Consider the following 19,836-nt stretch of genomic DNA (forward strand, 5'->3'; position numbering starts at 1 on the left):
TTTTTGGTAAGACTTCTCTGCTTTACTTTAGGATGATTTTTGGACAAAAGTGCATCCACAGCGAATAAGCCCTTTGAAAGTTTCATCTAGCCCACATATTATTATTCATCCATGATGTTGTCAGTAATGTGATTGTGGGCTTAACTTGCCATGACTTTTGTCTCTTAATCAAGCAAATAGTATGTATGGCCCAATTGATATAGGAAATAGTAGTATTATTAACCACATAAGGTTTTGTATAAGTTTGGTAACGAGTAGTGCACTTTATCCAATTAAATATTTCCATAATTCCGGCTCAAGGATTTGATAAAACGTACAAAATAACCTGAGTTCTTGAGATTGCTTAGGCCTTATTTGGATTGTAAGTTTTTGGAGTTTTTATAGAAAAATATACTGTAATGATGTAATGTGTGCGAGGTAAAAAAGGTGATTAGAAAATATATCGATATTCCAAAATTTTTCTGCGAAAACTCGCGATCAAAACAAGATCTTATTTAATTCTATTAATCTAGTAATATCCTACCACATTTAATGCCCGGGACCTCCTAAGGTGTTACAATTTGTGCTTATGTCTAATAATACCTTTGATTAGTTATTCACAACTCACCAACTAAATCACTCACTTATTACAACTAAAAAGATTATGGATCACCCCCTAAATCAACTAATATTAAATGGCTCACAATAACTAATAAAATTATACATTAACTTTCTGCCTCCTTAAACATATCAGACATGAATTAGATGTATCCCTCTCTCCCTTTTTTCAGATTATTAAAAATTCTTGAATTATATTACTAACTATCAAGATATATGCAGACATGCATACAAATATATATATATATATATATATATATATATATATGCATACATGCATAAAAACTTAATCAAGTATTTTCTCTCTTATTAGTCATAATTAATTTTAGAGAAGTGATGGGCCAATTAGGTAATATGGAGTTAACTGTTTGTATATCCAACTCTCCTCCAACAACTTTTATATAGATGTGTTTCATATATATTAAGTATCTTATTTTTTAACTTATATTTTAACTGCTAACTCTTTATCTAGTTGAAGAGAAAATCTAATTGGATTTATCTTATGGTTCCAATCTTTCTAACAACTTTATCTTTTTTAACATATTGTGGATTTTAGTATCCGTACTTTGCATAGTGTGGTTTTAATTATTACATTGGTAAGTTCATTAACTTTGTTTAAAATTAGATATTCATTCATGAGAAAATGAATCGCTGCATCTTTTTTATTAATCAAAAAAATAAATATGTAATTCTAGGTGTATAATCATTGTAAACTATCTCAAAAAAATACTCGTTAGCTTCTGTCTATGCATTAGAATACTCAATCAATACTATAACATTATAACAAATTCAAGTATAACTGTTTTAAAAAATAGTATGTAGTTGAACATTTAGAATTTAATGATCTTCTATAATAAATTCGTAAGAATATTTCTGCTACTTTTTTGTTTTTTGGAGAAAAAACAGATTCAATACCAAGATGTTAGCTAAAGGTACATTTGGACGAGCAAAGGATGAGAAATGCTCTTTGGAAAGCATCATGCTTACAATGAGTTATTCGCGCGCCACACAGGTTTACAACTAACCAAAAGAAAAGAAAAAAAAAAATCCAGTAATAGATCCAGAGGCTAAAAAATTAAGTAGGATTAGAAGTGTCATATTTTGGAAAAGAAAAATAAAAAAACTTGTTGTAACAATCTAAATTGGATTTTGGGTCTCGATAAGTGGGATTTCACTAAAACCAATATATCCAAACTCTAGTGTGTGTTAACATCTTTTGAGAATGAATTCTTGAAATCCAATTCCTATACATACGTGTGCGCGCATGTAAAATACCAAAAAACTTCTTGTGTTTTGCTAAATGCTCAATTTAACTTCTTTTGATTTGAAAATCTACAATATAGCTCCATGTAGTTTCAATTAAATTGAAAATTAGATGAAAAGCATTTAATCTAACGGTTATAAGTGAAATATCAATATTGCTCCTATATAAATGAACTCCTCATGATTTATCAAATGTTCAATTTTACTTCCTCTAGTTTAAAAAACTACATTATAACTTCATGCCATTTTGACTAAATTGAAAATTGAATGGAAAGTATCTCACGTAGAGTAGGTGCAATATTGACATTTCACACACCACGGTTAAATTAGATCTTTTCAGTCCAATTTTCAATTTAGTCGAAAACCACAGGGAGTTATAGTGTAGGTTCCAAACCAGAGGAAGTTAAATTAAATATTTGTCAAATCACATGGAGTTTTTTTGTATTTTACCCACACACACACACACATTACTCTCCGACCCACTACTACTGCTTTTCAACCCTATAGATAGGCTGCTTAGTTTTCTACTTTGGCTAGCTTTGTGCTTGGTTTAGCCTTCAAGTCTTGAACTGAAAAATGAAGGAGAACTTCAAAATAATGGCACTTTTGTTCGATGTCAATTATGTGTAGTTATTTGTTTGTGAATATGTATGGCTCTCGTAACTCTTCATTTGTTTGTTGAATTGAATAAGGGATTTGTTTTCTTCATTGTTCAGACATAACCCCTTATATAGATAACTATGAAATGGTTACAAGGACATACAACAATTCATAAGATTCACTATTGTTTCTCCTAAATTTTCTCCTCTACACAAAACACTCTGAAAAATATTCTCGCAAGCCCTTCAAATATTAAGTAGTTTGATCAATGGTGCAAAACGTTGTCAAATAGGTATTATATTGTAGCGGTTAATTTTTAGAACCCCTTCGCATACTAATTGTGGGGACGAATTAAATCTTAAGGACAGCAACATCCACAACATGCTTAGAAACCATTTTTCTAGCAAAAAAAAAATTTTTTTTAGCTATTAATCTATTACATGAGGTCCTGTAAAGCTTAGAGTATCTCCTTAATCTTAAAAAAAAAAAGTTAAAATTGAATTTCATTTAGATGTTCTTACAAATTATTTAGTCCTTATACATTAAAAATACCCAATGTGATTCTTTTAGTAGAAAAGTAAGAGTTGTTTATACACTTAAGAGAGCTTTTTACAGTTTATTGTTCGACTAGTGTATGCAAAGGATATTTAGAATTACAAAAATAATTTCTAAAGGTCCAAAAACTCACCCAAAACACTTTTAAATGAAGCAAAATAATTTTTGGTTCTTGAAAACTCCTAAAATAAACTTTTAAACATAAATTGAAGTTGTTATGTCTTTTTCTGATTAAAATGTCATAAAAAATTACCCAACACTTTGATATTTTTATGTGCAAATTTAGCCACAATGTTCCCTTTCATAGAATAATGAGAGTTTCTAACAGAGTTAAGAGACATTTTTATGACTTTCTATGCCTTTAGTCTACATAAAAAAATATTTAAAAGAAAATAAAAAATCAGTTATGAGAGTCAACAAAATTCACAAATAGAACTTTAAAATGATGAAAAATATTTTTCGATTCCTTGAAAAAACCTAAAACCAAAATTTAAACATAAAGTCAAGTAATTTTGTCTTGTAGTGGTTAAAATATAGCAGAAAAATACCCACAACTTGAAATTGCCAATCTTTTTAATAACATCATAAATTTCATATCCTAAATTAGGTATCTTTCTAAGGCCTCATTTGGGGCGTTTGCGATGCTTTTGCTAGAAAGTATTTTAGAAGATAAAAGCACTTTTAACATATTTGGCGAACATCATTCCTAGAATTTAGGAGTAGAGTTTTTGTCCATTAAAGTACTTTTGATGCAACCTCAAACTTGATACTTTTAGAGTCACTTTTATGTTTCAAAAAATAAAAAATGAACTTTAATAATTTCATTATAAATTTTGATATAAGCGAAGAGATAAATATGCTTTAGAATTTTAATATTACATATCGTCAAATAGAAAAAGTGCTTATACAAATATGTACTCAAACAATATAATTAAGCACTTAATAAGCACTTTGACAAATGGCTCTACTAATTGAAGTCTTTTTGTAAGCTACCACAACTCCGAATAAGTTCTAATATACTTTGAGGTTTTCAGGTTTCTATGACATTTTATCTAGTAAAATGCAAAATGTTAGAGTATAAAATTACAACAAAACTTACCTCGACTTTTGTGCCACCAATCTAGGACAACACCTAAATTTTGAAAAATACAAAACAATGTATAAAAAATCTTAAGATTCGCCACACATTGATATGTTTGTTGAAGTATGAATTTTTTCTTTCTTGGGCAATGAATTATATTGAGTCAGTTTTAGGAGCTATAAGACTTTTATACATTTTGGGTCCAAATTACTGGTAAAAAACCTTTACAAGCCTCTAAATTCAAGTTTTCCATTCACGATATTACATTAGCCAACTATAGTAAGAAACTAAATAGTAGATAACTTCTTAAAGATAAAGAATTAAAGCAGTAATCTTTGTTGTTGTTTTAATAGGTGATGTGTGTTTCACATGACAGCTCAATTAGTTTCTTTCAATTGTTTGCCAAAGATTTTACACTAATAATCTTTTTTACAAGATTAGCAGGTTTTTGTGAGAAAGGGATAGTCCAACAATCAATAATTTTTAGGATTCTATTGGGGGATAAATCCAACAGCACAATATACATGATAGTTAAATAGGGATGGACAGACGGGACAGAAACAAAATTCGGAACAGTTGATTTGAAACGATGTTTTGTACAGTTTGTGATAGTAGTTGTTATATATAAACTAAATCCAATTTTTTATAATAAATCTTATATACACTGACAGTGTGTACATTATTATTATTAAATCTATGAAACATGTATAAATGTTAAATTTTAAATTCAAATTTTACATAGATGTCATTCATCCAAGATTAATAGTATATATACTGTTAAGGTTAATAATCCAATTTTTTATTTAGTTACATCTTGTTCGGACCATCATGATATGTTTGCCTAAGTGACTTCTGTTACTACCAGTACTAAGACACTCCGAGCTAGGGAAATGATACGCATAGAGAGAATTTGCTAATCTGATCGCCCTTAATTCTTTTTTCTTCTAAGCAAAAATGGAAAAAATAATCATACACCAAATCCATCATCGCAGCTCTCAATATATTTGCACAATCTTTTTCACTGCATTAGGTATTACATAATTATATTTTGGAGGTACAATATCGATTCTAAGATAAAGGAAATTATTAGATCTAATAGTTCACTTCAACATTGAACGTCAAGGAATGCTTTTTTTTAAAAAAAAAAAAAAAATTTCAGTAGGGAAAGGGTAGAATGTAAGAAGTAAGGAAAATAAATGGGATTTGAACCCAGAACATCTATACCATGAAAATATGCATTTATTAAGCTATTACTAGAAACTAAAAGGGTACTAAAAATACACTACCATGTAGAATAACTACTCCTGATCTTCTTTCTTTTTTCTTCCTCCTCCCTCTCTCAAAGTCTCCAGAATACCAATATTAATCATAATCAATTGAAATTGATAGAGCATGTAGAAAACTAGCCATAAGATGTGCAGGGTGGTTGTTTTGAAAGAGTAAATGAATTCCATTGACAACTATTAATCTTGTGGATATACTGCTTTCCTCTTCCTAAGAGGTGGTATGCTTTGCTCATGCCTAAAAAAGTTTCCAGGATCCACCCGCTGTTTCACTTGTGCTAATTTCTTGAAATTGTCTTTGAAATATGCACGACCCCAAACGCTTGCTTTAGAGTAACTTTCATCCAAATAATCATTCTTTCCCAAATCTAAATCCCTGTAATTTGGTATGCAGTCCTTGGTTTTTCGACGAAATCACCCATGAAATCATAGATCCTATGCAGCCAATCCAATCTCTCTTTGATGATCTAAGTTCTCTCTCCATGCCACATTGCGTAATAATGTACATTGTACAGAGTCCCAGCTCTGTGAGGGAAAGGAGTCTGACTCCTTGGAATTTCATTGAATATTCCCCCATAAGGCTGCAAAAGAATACTTCCCAGATATAATCCCTGAAATGCTGCCTTCATGCTTGGTTCTCCTGTTGCTGTCTTAGCTGGTGTTATCAAAATTCTTAACACAATCTCTTTAGGCAATTTATCAATCAAATGTTGCCATATAAAAAAAACCCTGTTAGCTCCTTCTTCATGTGTCCTAGTGACTGCAAATGTCGCGACTATTGGAGGTACTGGCACTAATTTGATCTTCCATTTGACTACAACTCCGAAACTCGCTGCTCCTCCTCCTCTAATAGCCCAAAAAAAATCCTCCCCCATCATATTTCGATCAATAATTCTTCCTTGAGCATCAACAATTACAGCATCAAGCTAGACCATATTTCCTCGTTAACATACCTTGTCCCCCTCCACTGAAATGCCCGCCAATGCCTACACTAGGGCAAACACCGGCTGGAAAAGGCAGGTGTTGCACTTTTATTTGCAATGTGATAGTACAACTCACCTAGTATGGCACCAGTTCCCACCCAAGCTGTCTGATTTTTCAAATCTACATCGATTTCTCGTATTTTCGACATGTCTAGAAGGACATAAGGTCTAGGAGATGTATAGGAGATTCCTTCATAATCATGACCACCGCTTCGGATTCTAATTTCAAGACTAAACTTAAACTTTTTGCAACAAATTATGGCTCCTCTAACATGATGGGCATTTTCTGGGATGATTATGCAGTAAGGTTTTGGTGTTAGAGTGGAGTTAAATCTTAGGTTTCTTACTCTTTCTTGAAGGATGGTTTCATATGATTCTGACCAAAATTTAAGCGTTATATGTTTTACCAGTGTGAATGGGCGAGATTCCGTAGAAAGGCATTCTTGAAAGTTATCAATTGGTCCATGAATCCATTGTTGGGCTTCAGCGGTAAAAAAAAAAAAAAAAAAGGAAGCAAAATACAGCAAATATTGTAGAAACTAGAGGGAACATTTCGTTATGTTACCACAGAATTAACGTCAGATTTGTGAATCTCTTTTGACATAAATATTCTTCTTTACATGTAACTGACAAGAAAAAGATAGAAACAGAACAAATTTAATGAGGATATATATATATTAAACGACATTAAATTCTACATGCTCTGGGATTTTCAAAGAGAGGATGTTAGAGGAAGATGTTGTGCTTAATCCTAGTCAACAAATTAAATATGGAAAATGTCTGCATCATAACTGGAAATTTATTCCTATGTTGGAATGACTATTAGGCAAACAAGTGAAGGGTAGGATGTGTACATCAATTGGTGGATCATGGTTTCCAATTATTAAGATTAATCTTTGTTCGCTAAGAAAACACTAATTAATGTTTAGACTAAATACTATGCGTGGCAATAGGCAGGATCTAGGTTGAATAACTTGGTAGATTCAAATATATTAAATTTAGCCAGACCCATACCCAAAATTTTATGGGTTTGAAAAGGTGAATCTAGATCCATACCTTCATGGGTTTGGGTATCAATTGAGTATCCATGGATATTTTTCTAAACATACAATGAAAAATTAAAATAAAAATATTTTGAAAATATATAGAGTTTAAAAATAACATAAATACTATCTAATTTTTATTTTCAAATAATAAATTTAACATTAATTCAAGATATTGAATGCAATATTACAAACTCAAACAGAGAACTAGTATGGATTTGGATTTAAGTCTAGATCATAGAAAATCATATCCTACCCAAACTCATGACTCTCTTATGAGATGTTGGTCTGGATAGAATCTAAATTTAACAATTAAACCCAAATCTTATTCAAATATATTGGGTTCAGGTTGGATTTGGATAAAATTCGACCCATTGACGTGCCTAAATACTACAACGTAGTCCAAAGAGTTTATAAATTCATTTTTACCCACAAGAAATTTGTGAGCCAACTCTTTACCTTGTACGTATTACAATGATACAAATGAAAAAACAAGGTTAGTGTTACCTTCTAAATTTTCGTTTCAGAAAATAACTTAATACGAGACTCATATATAGACAAACAAAATAATGATAATTGTTCCCAACCAAATATATAAATACTTGAGGGACAAAGATAAAGCAATCATATTCAATGGAGCAAACACAAGGCATGTTGTTTCAAAGGGAACAGTTACAAAAGCCAAGTTAAACATTCCAAAGCCTTGTCCACTCAGAAATATACCTCATCTTGCAACATTATTCCGGGATAAAAGATAGTCAAACTCCCAAGTTAAAATGAAAATATGTTGGCCAAGATATATAGAAGATTGTTTGAAAAATATTTTTAGAATTCTACTGCAGCACTTTCTCTAATATATTGCAGATGAGATAAAAAATAGTTGAAAAAACAAAAAGATAATTAAAAACCATGCTCATTTATGCACGTTGAGATTTGATGACAACTTTACTTTACTAATTCTTTTTCCTTCACAACGATCAATAACTTGAGTATATGTAAAAATAAAAAATCATTAACTTGAGGAAATTGGAAAATATTCTATATCTGTAAAATTGAAATATCATAAAATTAATTTGCACACTTGAATAAGAGAGTTGTTCCAAGAAAAAAACAGAGAGAGTTGTCCCCTTTTTAAATTTCTACCGACAAATAAACTATAAGACCAGCTACACTTGAATCTTGCTGTGCCTCACAAAGAAGCCACAAGGGACCAAGGTTGCAACTTACCCGGAGAACACGAATCAAGAGTGTATGCTCCATTTTGATGACTCAATATACTGTGGCTTGGACAAATAAGAGGTGGGATGCTTTGTTCGTCACTGAAGAAATTTTGTGGGTCGGCTTCACCCTTAACTATTGCCAATCTCCCGAAATTGCCACTGAAATACTTGTCACCCCATTTTTTGGCTTCTACAAAGCTAGCCCCAGAAATATTTTCAACACCAAAGTCAAGATCTCTGTAATTAAAATAAGCACTTCTTGGACCTTTTGATGCATGTGGGGTCATATTTTTGTACAGCCTTCTGATCCAATTTATGTGCCTTTCTGATGCTTCAGTGTCTTGGTTATCCCACTTCACCAAATACTGAATATTAAATAGATTACCTTTTCTATGGGGAAATGGAATTTCTGACTCTGGAATCTCATCCATTCTTCCTCCGAAAGGATCAAAAATCACTATTGGTTTCTCTTCTTCCAAGCACCATTTCCACAACTGTTCTAGCGCAGCATGAGACAATGGTTCCTTGACAAAATCAGATGTAGCCTTGAAAAAGCTCTTTGGTTCAGGCACTCTATCTCTAAGGGCTTCTATGGTTTTTCCCTCTTTGTATCCCCAGAAATACAGTGCTGATTCAATCCAACTCAACTCAATGCAGTCTTCTTTTCTCAAGCCAAGTTCAGGAAAACTTTCCTTCATTATATCAACTAGTTTATCAATTCTACCAAGAAATAATGAGTTGAATGTGGTTCGAATTGTTCGATTTTCCCCTTCTCCATTAGCTTCTATAATCACCCTGATGAATAGATCTTGAGGAAGCTTATGTCCTATATGTTGCCACTTGTAAACGAGGTCAGTGGCCCCTTGGGCTAGGGTCCTTCCGGTGCTAAAAACAGTAACAATCTGCGGGACATACAAAAGCTTAATCTTCCAAGCGACTATGACACCAAAACTTGATCCTCCACCTCCTCTGATAGCCCAGAACAGGTCTTCTCCCATGGATTTTCTATCAAGAATTCGTCCTTTAACGTCGATAATGACAGCATCAAGAATATTATCAGCCGCTAGTCCATATTTTCTTATCATGGTACCAAAGCCACCTCCACTGAAGTGTCCACCAACACCAACTGTTGGGCAAATTCCAGCTGGGAATCCGAAACTTGGACTTTTCTGTGCAATCCAATAATACAATTCGCCGACAGTAGCTCCTGATTCAACCCATGCGCTCTTTTCTTCCAAGTCAACGCTGATTGATCTAAGATTTTGAAGATCAAGAATGACAAAAGAAACTGTTGAAGTGTAGGACAGACCTTCATAGTCATGGCCTCCACTTCTGATTCGAACTTGTAGTCCATGCTTCTCGCAACAAGTAATTGTGGCCTGGACGTGGGAATAATTTAAAGGGGTAACTATAGCTAGAGGTTTTGTGCTGGATGAGTTAAGGTATCTCAGGTTTTGAATGGGATAATCCAAAAGAGATTGATATGAAGAATTTCTTGGTGTAAATAGAATGTTCAGTATTGAGGTAGATGATTCAAAATCTTGGGATAGGCATTCAGTAAAAGTATTGAGGATCAGCTCAGAATATGATGAAATTAGAAGGAAATGGGAACTGAAAAACAGTAGTAATAAAATCACGGAGATGTTCTTTTTCTCCATTTCTTTAGCTTCCACAATGTTCTATTTTTGTTGTCTCTCCTACAGCTCATATCATGGCTGATTTAGCTGGATTTTGAAATATAATAAGTGGCTGGTGGATCAAACAAGTCACAGGCTGTAGATGGAACTTCAAGCCGCGTGCACCAACATGCATATATTTTGGGGTTAATAGGGCTTTGCCTCTTCGAATTTCGGGAATAGTCACACTTTACCACTACTGATTTTAAATATATTCACTTTGCTCTCAAGATAATATCGTTAATATTTTTTAATGCGAGCATCACACTTCTATACAAAATTGCCCCTATTGTAAATGTGGCTTCCCCAAAGTTCAGGGTGCAAAGCATATATTTTCAAAATTTAAGTGTTATCATATAAAAAAAAAATCGGTGGTTTGGTGAAATAAATAGCATTTTTTCTTAACAATTGATAATTGTATTTAAGTATGCGTAAATGACCATATGATTACCGTACAAATTGTAATGTTTAAGACCAAATATGCTTCATTCTATTTGACAAAAATCCCATGTAATTCTTGAAAATAAGTTTCATATTGTTTCACAATTAATTTAAAATTCTCTAAATGTTATTTTCATAATTTATGTGCTCTAGATGGAGTAAGCGACTTGTATTGTTATAAATTTTCACAATGCATTATAGATAAGCTTATGGTTTTAATCTCTTTTCAAAATTATGAGTATTGGCCTCAAGACTTTAATCTCAAAGAATAAAAAGGAAACGAGGTATGTATAGAAATTAATGGATTTGGTGTCAAAATATTTTTTTATATTTCTTGGACAATGCTTCAATTTTTTTTTTTTTTTGTTTAAAAGCACTCTGCCGTGATTTGTACTTCAAAACGTGATTATAGATGCAAGATCACAAAAATTTGATGAATATATTGTTTTAATTATATTATAATGACGTGGATAATTTTATTAGACTTAAAACACTTGCTCTGTAGCAAGAAAGTATATCATTTAGAGTAACATACCTAATGACAATAGAATAGATGTCTTAAGACATTTGCATTATCAATCCAAATGGAAATTATTATATTTTTTTTATCCTTTATTAAGATGATTTTACTAAAAAGAATGTCTATTTTCAGTGCTAAAGTTTGACTACTATTAAAGCATATTAGAGTTTTAGGTATTTCTTTGCCACTATAATGTGAAACAATTATATACATAATTTGATTTTCAATGATAATAGAAGGGCAATAATGCCATTATAATTATTTTTGGTTAGAATTAACCTTTCTAACATTTGATTAGTCTTTACCGGACAAGTTGTATATTTTCAAGGTTGAGGGTTATAATTTTATTTCATCGGTATGGGAATCGGAGTTTATCTAGTAAATAGAAAATGAAAGTACAAGAAAAGAAAAAAGAATTATCCTATATTCTTTGGTCTTACTAGTCATTCAACTTGTATGTTAAATCATTATTGTTTAACATATTTTCTTGATAAATATTGTAAAGTATAGTAACTAATGACAGTGTAGAAAGAAAGCTCAAATTGGCAAACGGCAAGAGTATGAGTAAGAGGAGTAGCTATGTTAGCCCCCACGGGTAGCTCGGTCTGGACTAGCCGTCAATCTTTACTGCAAGGTCCAGATTCGACTCCTGTGAGATACCTCTCTGATATTCTTGGGCAGGACTATGCTAGTTTTAAGCGATTAGTTTGGCTAAATAAGGTTGGGACATCTCTAAATGAAAAAAAAAGAGTAGCTGTGTCCAATCAATTTGAAAACCTCAATAATTTATTGTACCTGTAGCAAAAAAAATTGCAAAAGAATTGAATCTTCACATTGTTCCACTAATAAAATCCTCATCGGTCTATCCTTATTGGCTGAAATTATGGGCTTCTTGGCCATGAGTTCAAAATATTTGTAGTTCTCAACACTGCCAATATAAATGTTTCCAGTCGCTGATGAAATTGGTAAATATCAATTGATAGATTACGACTTAATTTAAGACAAATTGGCTCAAAATAATAGGCCAAGTAATCGGTCAAAATGACAGCCGATATCAGTGAAAGTCATCAGTGATAGGTACTCTGGCCGGAGGGAATCAGTAAATTCTACATTAATGACAAAAAAAATGCATAGAACATGTCATAGATATATCTCATCTAAAAAATTATTAAATTTAATAGAGTTATAAAATATAAAAAATTACACTATGAGTCATAAATCGTCAAATCAAATATGACCAGTTACACATATTGCTTCATAAATATTTGTGCATGTCCATTCCATCAGATCTACTGTACAACTGGTTCCAGTTCAAAACTAATGCTGAGATCTGACAAGAAGTTCCAACAAATTTCAGATCCAAAAAATTTCATATCTAATAGATAGAACTGATCGTCTAGATTTGAAGGAAAAAAAACAAAAAATTAAACAAAACTCTCACTAAAATAACCTAAGAGAGACGGCGATTCTTACTAATAAACATTAAGAGAGAGAGAAAACACTCATTAGAATAATTACGGAGAGATTTTATTAAGCAAAAACAAAAATAAAATAAGAGGAAGGAAGATGAGGCCAAGATTTCCCTCCTGTAGAGGAAGAACGATAGAGAAAAGATTGAGAATAAAAAGAAGGCAAAGGGAATAGGCCAGCAGAGAAAGAGGGGGCCGGAAAGCGTGGTGTTGTAGTTCATCGGCATAATGCTACGATGAGATTGCCATGGAATGTGTCGGTAGTCCCTTTTATCACCAAAAAAAAAAAAGGAATGTGTGGGTCGTTGAAACAGTTTAATCCCAAGCTGTTGTCTTCCATTTTCTTTATCATTTCTTCTCCTTTGGGTCGCTTTCCCACAATAATTTTAAGTCCTCAAGATCTTTCAATACAAAACAAATAGCAGTTGTCTGTAAGTGTACTTCTTATTTTAATCAGTTCAATCAAATCGATTTACAATCAGTCAGTTCAGTTTCTTTCAATTATAGCACGTTTTTTTGTTGATAAGAAAATTCGTAGTGACTATCCAAAAGTGCGAACTAAATAAATTTTACCCCGTACAATAGCTCGCCAACCACATCAGCATGTTCCAATGATAGCATGCTTAGCCACAACATCAGCGGCAGTGAAATTAGCATAAGTTCTTGGGCTGCTAAAAATCATTGCCGAAAACACAATAAATATTTATCAATAACAAATTATACTAATTTCACATTGTACCCGTAATATTTTTCTGCATTCTCGTTTTGCAATTTTAACTTTTTTTTCTTGGATGTTTGACACCTTCAAATTACTAATTGTTGCAAACTTGCATATAAAACTTTGCACCATAAAGTTATTAATCCATCCCATATTTACCATAATCTCGTATACTATTAAAGGATATCTTACAAATTACTGTAGGCCGGCCACTAATTCCCTTTGTGTGTCAACAAACAAGTTGCTTTAGTCCTAGTTTCAGCTATAAACCGATATTGGTTCCTCTAGTGAAGATGAAAGCAAAATCTGAACATGTCAGTGTCCAGCGAGGCCTTGGTATGTAGTTTCTTTCTTTCTTTTTTTTTTTTAAGGCCTTCGTGTGTAGTTGTCAAACAATCAAAATTGAGACTAGTAGAAATTCGAATCTAACAACTCTCATCTTAATTCATTATCATAACTACATATACATACATACATATGTGTGTCCATACACACACACACACACACAGACCTTTAATTTCTGATATATATATATATATATATATATATATATATATATATATATACGCGCATTGAACTTTACATACATACACACCCTACACTACACTTTAGTTTCTGAAAAGAAAAATAAGTAGAACTTTAGTTATTTGAAGTATATGCTATTTTTTAAGGCCTTGCTATGTGTATATACGTACGTATGTTCATACATATGTATATATGTCTGTATGTATGTATGTATATATATATACTAAAGTTTAGTTTTCGAAAAAAATAATAAAAGGAACTCTAGTTTTTTGAAGTATATACTATGTTATAATACCACTCTTATTAATGTAATTAAATTCAAGCATGCAATGTTTTAGTTCTATGAAACGAAGCTTTGATTAATTTTTGCAATGTAGTTGCTTAATATATTCAACACTTGAAATTTCATTGTTTAGATTTTATATTCAGTTTTCAGCTTTTATTAAATGAACCCTAGCCTATTGATCATGAATGATGGTTTATTAACAACCTTAATGATTTTCTCGACAGTACTGCAACATTGCAATTTATTCTCCTTCCCCCATTCTTGACTGGGTTGGCGCAGTTGAATCGGGCTCAAATGGTTGAGCCCAAAAATAACAAGGCTGAGCTGACGCTGCACAATTAGTATAAGCGTTGCAAAGGTGAATATAGGCCTAAAAGCTAGCTCAACTACACATGGGTGCTGTTTGACAGATCAGCCCAATTTAAGCCTGTCCCAAACCAAGGATTTCTTTCTCGATTAATTATTTTAATTAATGATAGATTGTGATTTTAGATAAATTAAATTTTGTGATGTTTTCGATTACTTTTGGATTTTAATTACAAAATTTTTAACTATTAGAAAAAGCTAAAATCTATACTCATGCAAAAGAAAAAGCTTTTACTGATTCTGATTATTCTCTGTAATCAGTTTCTATAATTAGATTTTGTAAAATATAAAAGAATTGAGAACAAAACCTAAGTAATGTTTAAGGTGCTTAATAGTGTTGGGGGAGGGATGGGTTGGGTGGTATGGGGGGTGGGAGTGTAAGCAAGAGGTCTCGGGTTCGAGTCCTTCTGCTTACACTAAAAAAAAAAGGTGCTTAATAGTGTGTCTTTCGAAAAAAAAAGAGAAGAAAGAACAAGTAGTGTTTTTTTTTTTTTTTGATAACAGAAAAAGTAATGTTTAAGTCTTTAAGATGTACATTCAATGTATACTAGTATGTCGAACGTGGTTTCTTATTTTCTTATTTGAATTTATTAGCTGTCTGTGACAGTAACGCATAGGCTTTTTCTCCATGGCTTTAATTTTCAACGGAAACAATTATATACAATTTAAACAATCTCACACAATTTTCCAATAGATTAAACTAGCGTAATTAATCTTGAAAGACTAATATTTAGAGGATCCGACAGATGTTGATTGTATAAACAAATGGAAATTATCCAGAAGTAGGACCCCTATATATATTTGATTTCTTACGAGCTAGACTAACTTCAATAGATCATGTTTGATTTTGTTTTCCTCCGTATACTTAGGGATTCAATAGATCTGGAAATTATCTTTCAACTGCGGTTGCTTCAGCTGCTAATTAAAGATTTCATTAGTTTTTGGAGGAAGAGGCAAAACTAACACTGAAGCAATAATATGAAAAAAAAAAAAGCAATAATTCCGTAGTCAAAATTGCAATTTGTTGCAATTTTCCAATTGATTAAACTAGTCTAAATCTTGAAAGACTGAAAACATTGACTTGCTATGCAATTAAAGTTCTTGTCTTGTATAATGAGAAAAGTATAAGATATTGTCGTGGCTGCTTTTGGCTAACTGCATTGTTCTGCTCTTAGAATTTCTTTAAACAATACAGCTATCCAAATGTTTGTTATATTATGATTCATGAGAAGAAAATAAGTAATCAAGATTCCCCCATAAGAGTCGATTGCAATACCATGTCTATTCATGTTAATGCAAGTTCAGGGGCTGGCCATTATTGCCCTATTCCCTCACTAGGATTGAATTCTGATTTTTGTGAGGCGAGAGTTCAACTCTTTGACCACTAGCCTCCACGACTAATAGTTAATTAGTAATCAAGATTGAGTTCTTCCTTCAAATTAAATTTTCAACTATTAGAATTTGATCACTTTGGGACTTTTCTCTTTTGAAACAGGAACTCTCATGGAACAAAAGCGTGACGGTACAAGGACTAATAACTTGGGAAAGTCAAAGAGAAGCCTAATAAGTAGAGAATAGCAAGGCCTATATGCAAGTCAAATTTCAAAAGAGTTCTTCACATAAGAATAAAATTTCTCGTTTTATTCATTTTGCACGAAGAAAATAAACATCAATAAAGCCTTACATATGTAAATTTATTGAACCTACACAACTTTACTAATGATACAAGAGAGAGAACAAAGGTAAAAGGGCCACACCCCCTTCACTTAAAGGGAGGAATGCTTTGCTCATCATTGAAGAAATTTTCAGGATCAACTTTACCCTTGATGAATGCCAATGCCCTATAATTTTTGCTAAAATACTTGGCTCCCCATTTTTTGGCTTCTGAGTAAGTTGTACCAGAAATATTACTATGAACACCAAAATCTAGATCCCTGTAATTCAAGTAAGCCCTTCTTGGTCCTTTTGATACATATGGGGTCATATGTTGATACAACCTTCTCATCCAATTTATGTGCCTTTCTGATGCTTCATTACTTCCAACACTCCACTGTACAAAGTACTGAATATTATACAAATTACCTTTTCTATGGGGAAATGGAAGTTGCCACTCGGGTATCTTATCCATTATTCCTCCATAGGGTTCAAAAATAAGTGCAGGTCTTTCTTCCTCCAAGCACCATTTCCATAGCTTCTCTAATGCTGCCTGAGATAATGGTTCCTCCACATAATCTGAAGTTGCTTTGAAGAAACCCTTTGGGTCAGGTACCCTATTTTTAAGGCCATCTATGGTTTGCCCATTTCTATTGTCAAAATAAAGTATTGTTTCAATCCAACTCATCTCCCTACAATCTTCTTTTATCAAACCAAGTTCAGGAAAACTTTCTTTCATTACTTCGAGAAGTTGATCAGTCCTCCCAAGGAATAATGAGTTGAAAGTAACTCGAATTGTTCTATTCTTTCCTTCTCCATCCGCTACTATAACTAACCTGATGAATAAATCTTCAGGGAGCTTGTTTGCAATTTGTTCCCACTTGTAAACAAGATTAGTAGCACCTTGGTCTAGAGTCCTGGATGGGCTAAAAACTGTTACAAGTGGTGGAACATAGGAAATTTTGATTTTCCAGGCAACTATGACTCCAAAACTTGATCCTCCACCTCCTCTGATTGCCCAAAACAAGTCTTCCCCCATGGATTTTCTATCAAGAATTTGCCCGTCAGCATTAACTATGACTGCATCAAGAACATTATCAGCTGCTAATCCATATTTTCTCGATATGGTACCATAGCCACCTCCACTGAAGTGTCCACCAACTCCAATTGTTGGACAAATTCCAGCTGGAAAGCCATGGCTTGGGCTTTTCTGCGAAATCCAATAATACAATTCGCCAAGGGAAGCTCCAGACTGAACCCATGCACTGTTTTCCTCCGAGTTGACATCTATTGCTCTAAGGTTTACAAGATCAAGTATGATGAAAGGAACGTTAGATGTATAGGACAGGCCCTCGTAGTCATGGCCGCCACTTCGTGTTCGAATTTGTACTCCATGTTTTCTACAACACGTAACTGTGGCCTGGACATGATCATAAGTGGAAGGTGTTATGACAGCTAGTGGTTTAGGGGTAGTGGAAGTGAGAAATCTTAGGTTTCTGATCGGAGATTCCAAGAGGGATGAGTAAGAGGAATTGCTTGGAGTATGTATAACATCCAGCGATGTAGTAGACAATGGAAAATCATGTGAAAAGCATTCAATGAAATTATCAAGGATCAAATATGAATGTGATGATGAAGTAAGAAGGAACAGGGAAATGAAAGTTAAAACTAAGGAGATATGTTTTTTCTCCATTTCTTTCTTTGTTCAATATCTACTTCTTTTCCTTCCTACTATGGCAAATATATATACTATCCCTGATTGGCCATGTTGGAAGATTTGAAGAAAAGTCCCTAGTCAGAGTCAAACCATACAGGGAACACTCTTTTTCTTTTTTTTTTGTCTACTCAGGGGTATTCGGGCTTCGGGTATGCTGGACCCGACTAATCCCCCTGAGGTCCGAGAGGAGAGGCCACATCTTCTCGAACCGGTAACCACTGGAACTCGATCCCTGGTGGAGGAGAATGAACAATGGTACCTAAAGAGGATCTCGTGACCAACCGAACTACCCAGGAGGGGCCCATACAGGGAACACTCAGTGGTCCATTTTAAACAATTTGTCCACCGGTCCAGTTTCATCATCAGCTTTGGGAAGGGGGGAAAGGCCAAAATCAATTTGTATGTCTCGTTTCTCATTTGGTCCAATAGAGATGTTAAAACTTACAAGGACAAAGGGAGTTAGGAGAGCTTGAGAGTTGATATAGGAATTTCAGCGTTATCTAATTAATGTATCTACTAATTTAATTGGAATTCTAGGAAGAAAAGAGTTTGTATGTGCTACTTAATGTTTACTTCTAGGCGTGTTAAAACTTAAAAGCTCACTTTTCTTTCAGTTGAGCGAATATGAATTCAGCCTATAAATGTTATTTAGATCTTGTTTGATAACTCAATTCAATACTTAAATTTAACGGATTCAGATCTTAAATATATTCAAACTGTTTAATAATAAAAAATTAAATATCTGAATTAATTAAGTAGCACTGAATTTATTAAGCAAAACTTGCTTCCAAAATTAAGTAATAAGCTATTCACTTATCATTGAATACGATATACACTTAAATGTATTAGATTTAATACTTCATAATTCAATAATTTAATGGATTCAGATTTTAGATTTCAAACTTCAATTTTATCAAATGCACCCTTAGTTGTAATCTATTAATGTTGCTTAGTAGCAATCTTACCAAAAGAAAAACTAAAAACATAAAAATTAAGCTACCTATTACTTGGCTAAAACAGAATCTGATAGCTTGACTTTACTATATAGAATCCACTAATATGTTCCTCGTAGGAACTTTTTCTTGTAGTGTAGAGGTAAAAGACCAAGGGTTTAAAGAGAGTTGTTTCACTATAATTGCAGAGATTGGAGATCAAAGCAACTGATGCCTCAGATCGAGTTAACCTGATATGACCTAGATCTAAGTCGTCAATTTATTTTAAAGTACAAAAATTAGTTTTGAAATGAACAACTTACATGGAGCCAGCCCGATTCGACCCAATAGGAGTTGTAAACCTAATTTTGTTGGTGTTACTTGTTAGTGGCAAATACAGGAGTCCTGGATTATGATTAAGAAAGCTAGACTTTGAAATGTGCAGTAAAAATATGTAAATCGAGATAGCTATTATTTCCATTAAGACGGGTGAATGAAGCAATAAGGTTGGCTTCGTACCATCAAAGGCATTTTCTTTTGTTGGCTATGCCAAAATTGTGAAAAGTTTGACTTTTTCCTGTAAAGGGTTTTGCTTCAAATTTATAAAAAAAAAAAAAAAAAAACACAGCGCATAAAGATTTTGTGCATCACATCTTTCAAGTTGCCCATTTGTATGTCCCCTCTCTTTAATGGTGTGAGTGAAAGTCAACTATTAAATCCCAAAGTAGGATTTCAACATTTTTGGGTTGTCTATATATGCTGGAATATTCAAGTGGTTGATAAACTTGACAGCTGCATTGTGTTTCACAGTTGTCTAAGTTTGAATATTTACTTCAACTTAATAAATGTGATAAGTTATGTGTCTCCTTTCTCCCACATCGGTTCAGTAGAGAGCCGAGTGTGAGTGT

At 32.9% G+C, this 19,836-nt stretch overlaps 3 protein-coding genes across 3 annotated transcripts; all 3 read right to left on the bottom strand.

Annotated features, from left to right (window-relative positions):
* Window positions 1-5,846: 5,846 nt before the first annotated feature.
* LOC113708211 (monolignol oxidoreductase AtBBE-like 13) lies at window positions 5,847-6,511 on the bottom strand. The gene is made up of 3 exons (XM_072065763.1): window positions 6,439-6,511; window positions 6,333-6,386; window positions 5,847-6,277 (listed from the first exon to the last, which is right to left on the bottom strand). The coding sequence occupies exons 1-3, from the start codon at window positions 6,509-6,511 to the stop codon at window positions 5,847-5,849; spliced, it is 558 nt and encodes a 185-aa protein (XP_071921864.1).
* A 1,988-nt stretch (window positions 6,512-8,499) lies between these two features.
* LOC113709513 (O-acetylstemmadenine oxidase-like) lies at window positions 8,500-10,391 on the bottom strand. Its single transcript, XM_027232289.2, has one exon. It carries the CDS (start codon window positions 10,281-10,283, stop codon window positions 8,595-8,597), a length of 1,689 nt encoding a protein of 562 aa, XP_027088090.1. The 5' UTR covers window positions 10,284-10,391; the 3' UTR covers window positions 8,500-8,594.
* Window positions 10,392-16,252: 5,861 nt separating this feature from the next.
* Window positions 16,253-17,972, bottom strand: LOC113709548 (O-acetylstemmadenine oxidase-like). Its single transcript, XM_027232336.2, has one exon. It carries the CDS (start codon window positions 17,970-17,972, stop codon window positions 16,389-16,391), a length of 1,584 nt encoding a protein of 527 aa, XP_027088137.1. The 3' UTR covers window positions 16,253-16,388.
* Between the last annotated feature and the right edge of the window lie 1,864 nt (window positions 17,973-19,836).

Source organism: Coffea arabica, chromosome 9e (genome assembly GCF_036785885.1).
Source record: "Coffea arabica cultivar ET-39 chromosome 9e, Coffea Arabica ET-39 HiFi, whole genome shotgun sequence".
In the NCBI taxonomy this organism is placed as follows: Eukaryota; Viridiplantae; Streptophyta; class Magnoliopsida; order Gentianales; family Rubiaceae; genus Coffea; species Coffea arabica.

What these genes read in the sequence shown, in the direction of transcription:
- LOC113708211 (XM_072065763.1), bottom strand. Translation starts at nt 6,511, where the DNA reads ATGTCGAAAATACGAGAAATCGATGTAGATTTGAAAAATCAGACAGCT. An exon ending in GGGAACTGGTGCCATACTAG is followed by an intron (nt 6,387 to 6,438) that starts GTGAGTTGTACT and finishes TGCCTTTTCCAG; the next exon opens with CCGGTGTTTGCCCTAGTGTA. An exon ending in TTTCAGTGGAGGGGGACAAG is followed by an intron (nt 6,278 to 6,332) that starts GTATGTTAACGA and finishes TTGATGCTCAAG; the next exon opens with GAAGAATTATTGATCGAAAT.
- LOC113709513 (XM_027232289.2), bottom strand. Translation starts at nt 10,283, where the DNA reads ATGGAGAAAAAGAACATCTCCGTGATTTTATTACTACTGTTTTTCAGT.
- LOC113709548 (XM_027232336.2), bottom strand. Translation starts at nt 17,972, where the DNA reads ATGGAGAAAAAACATATCTCCTTAGTTTTAACTTTCATTTCCCTGTTC.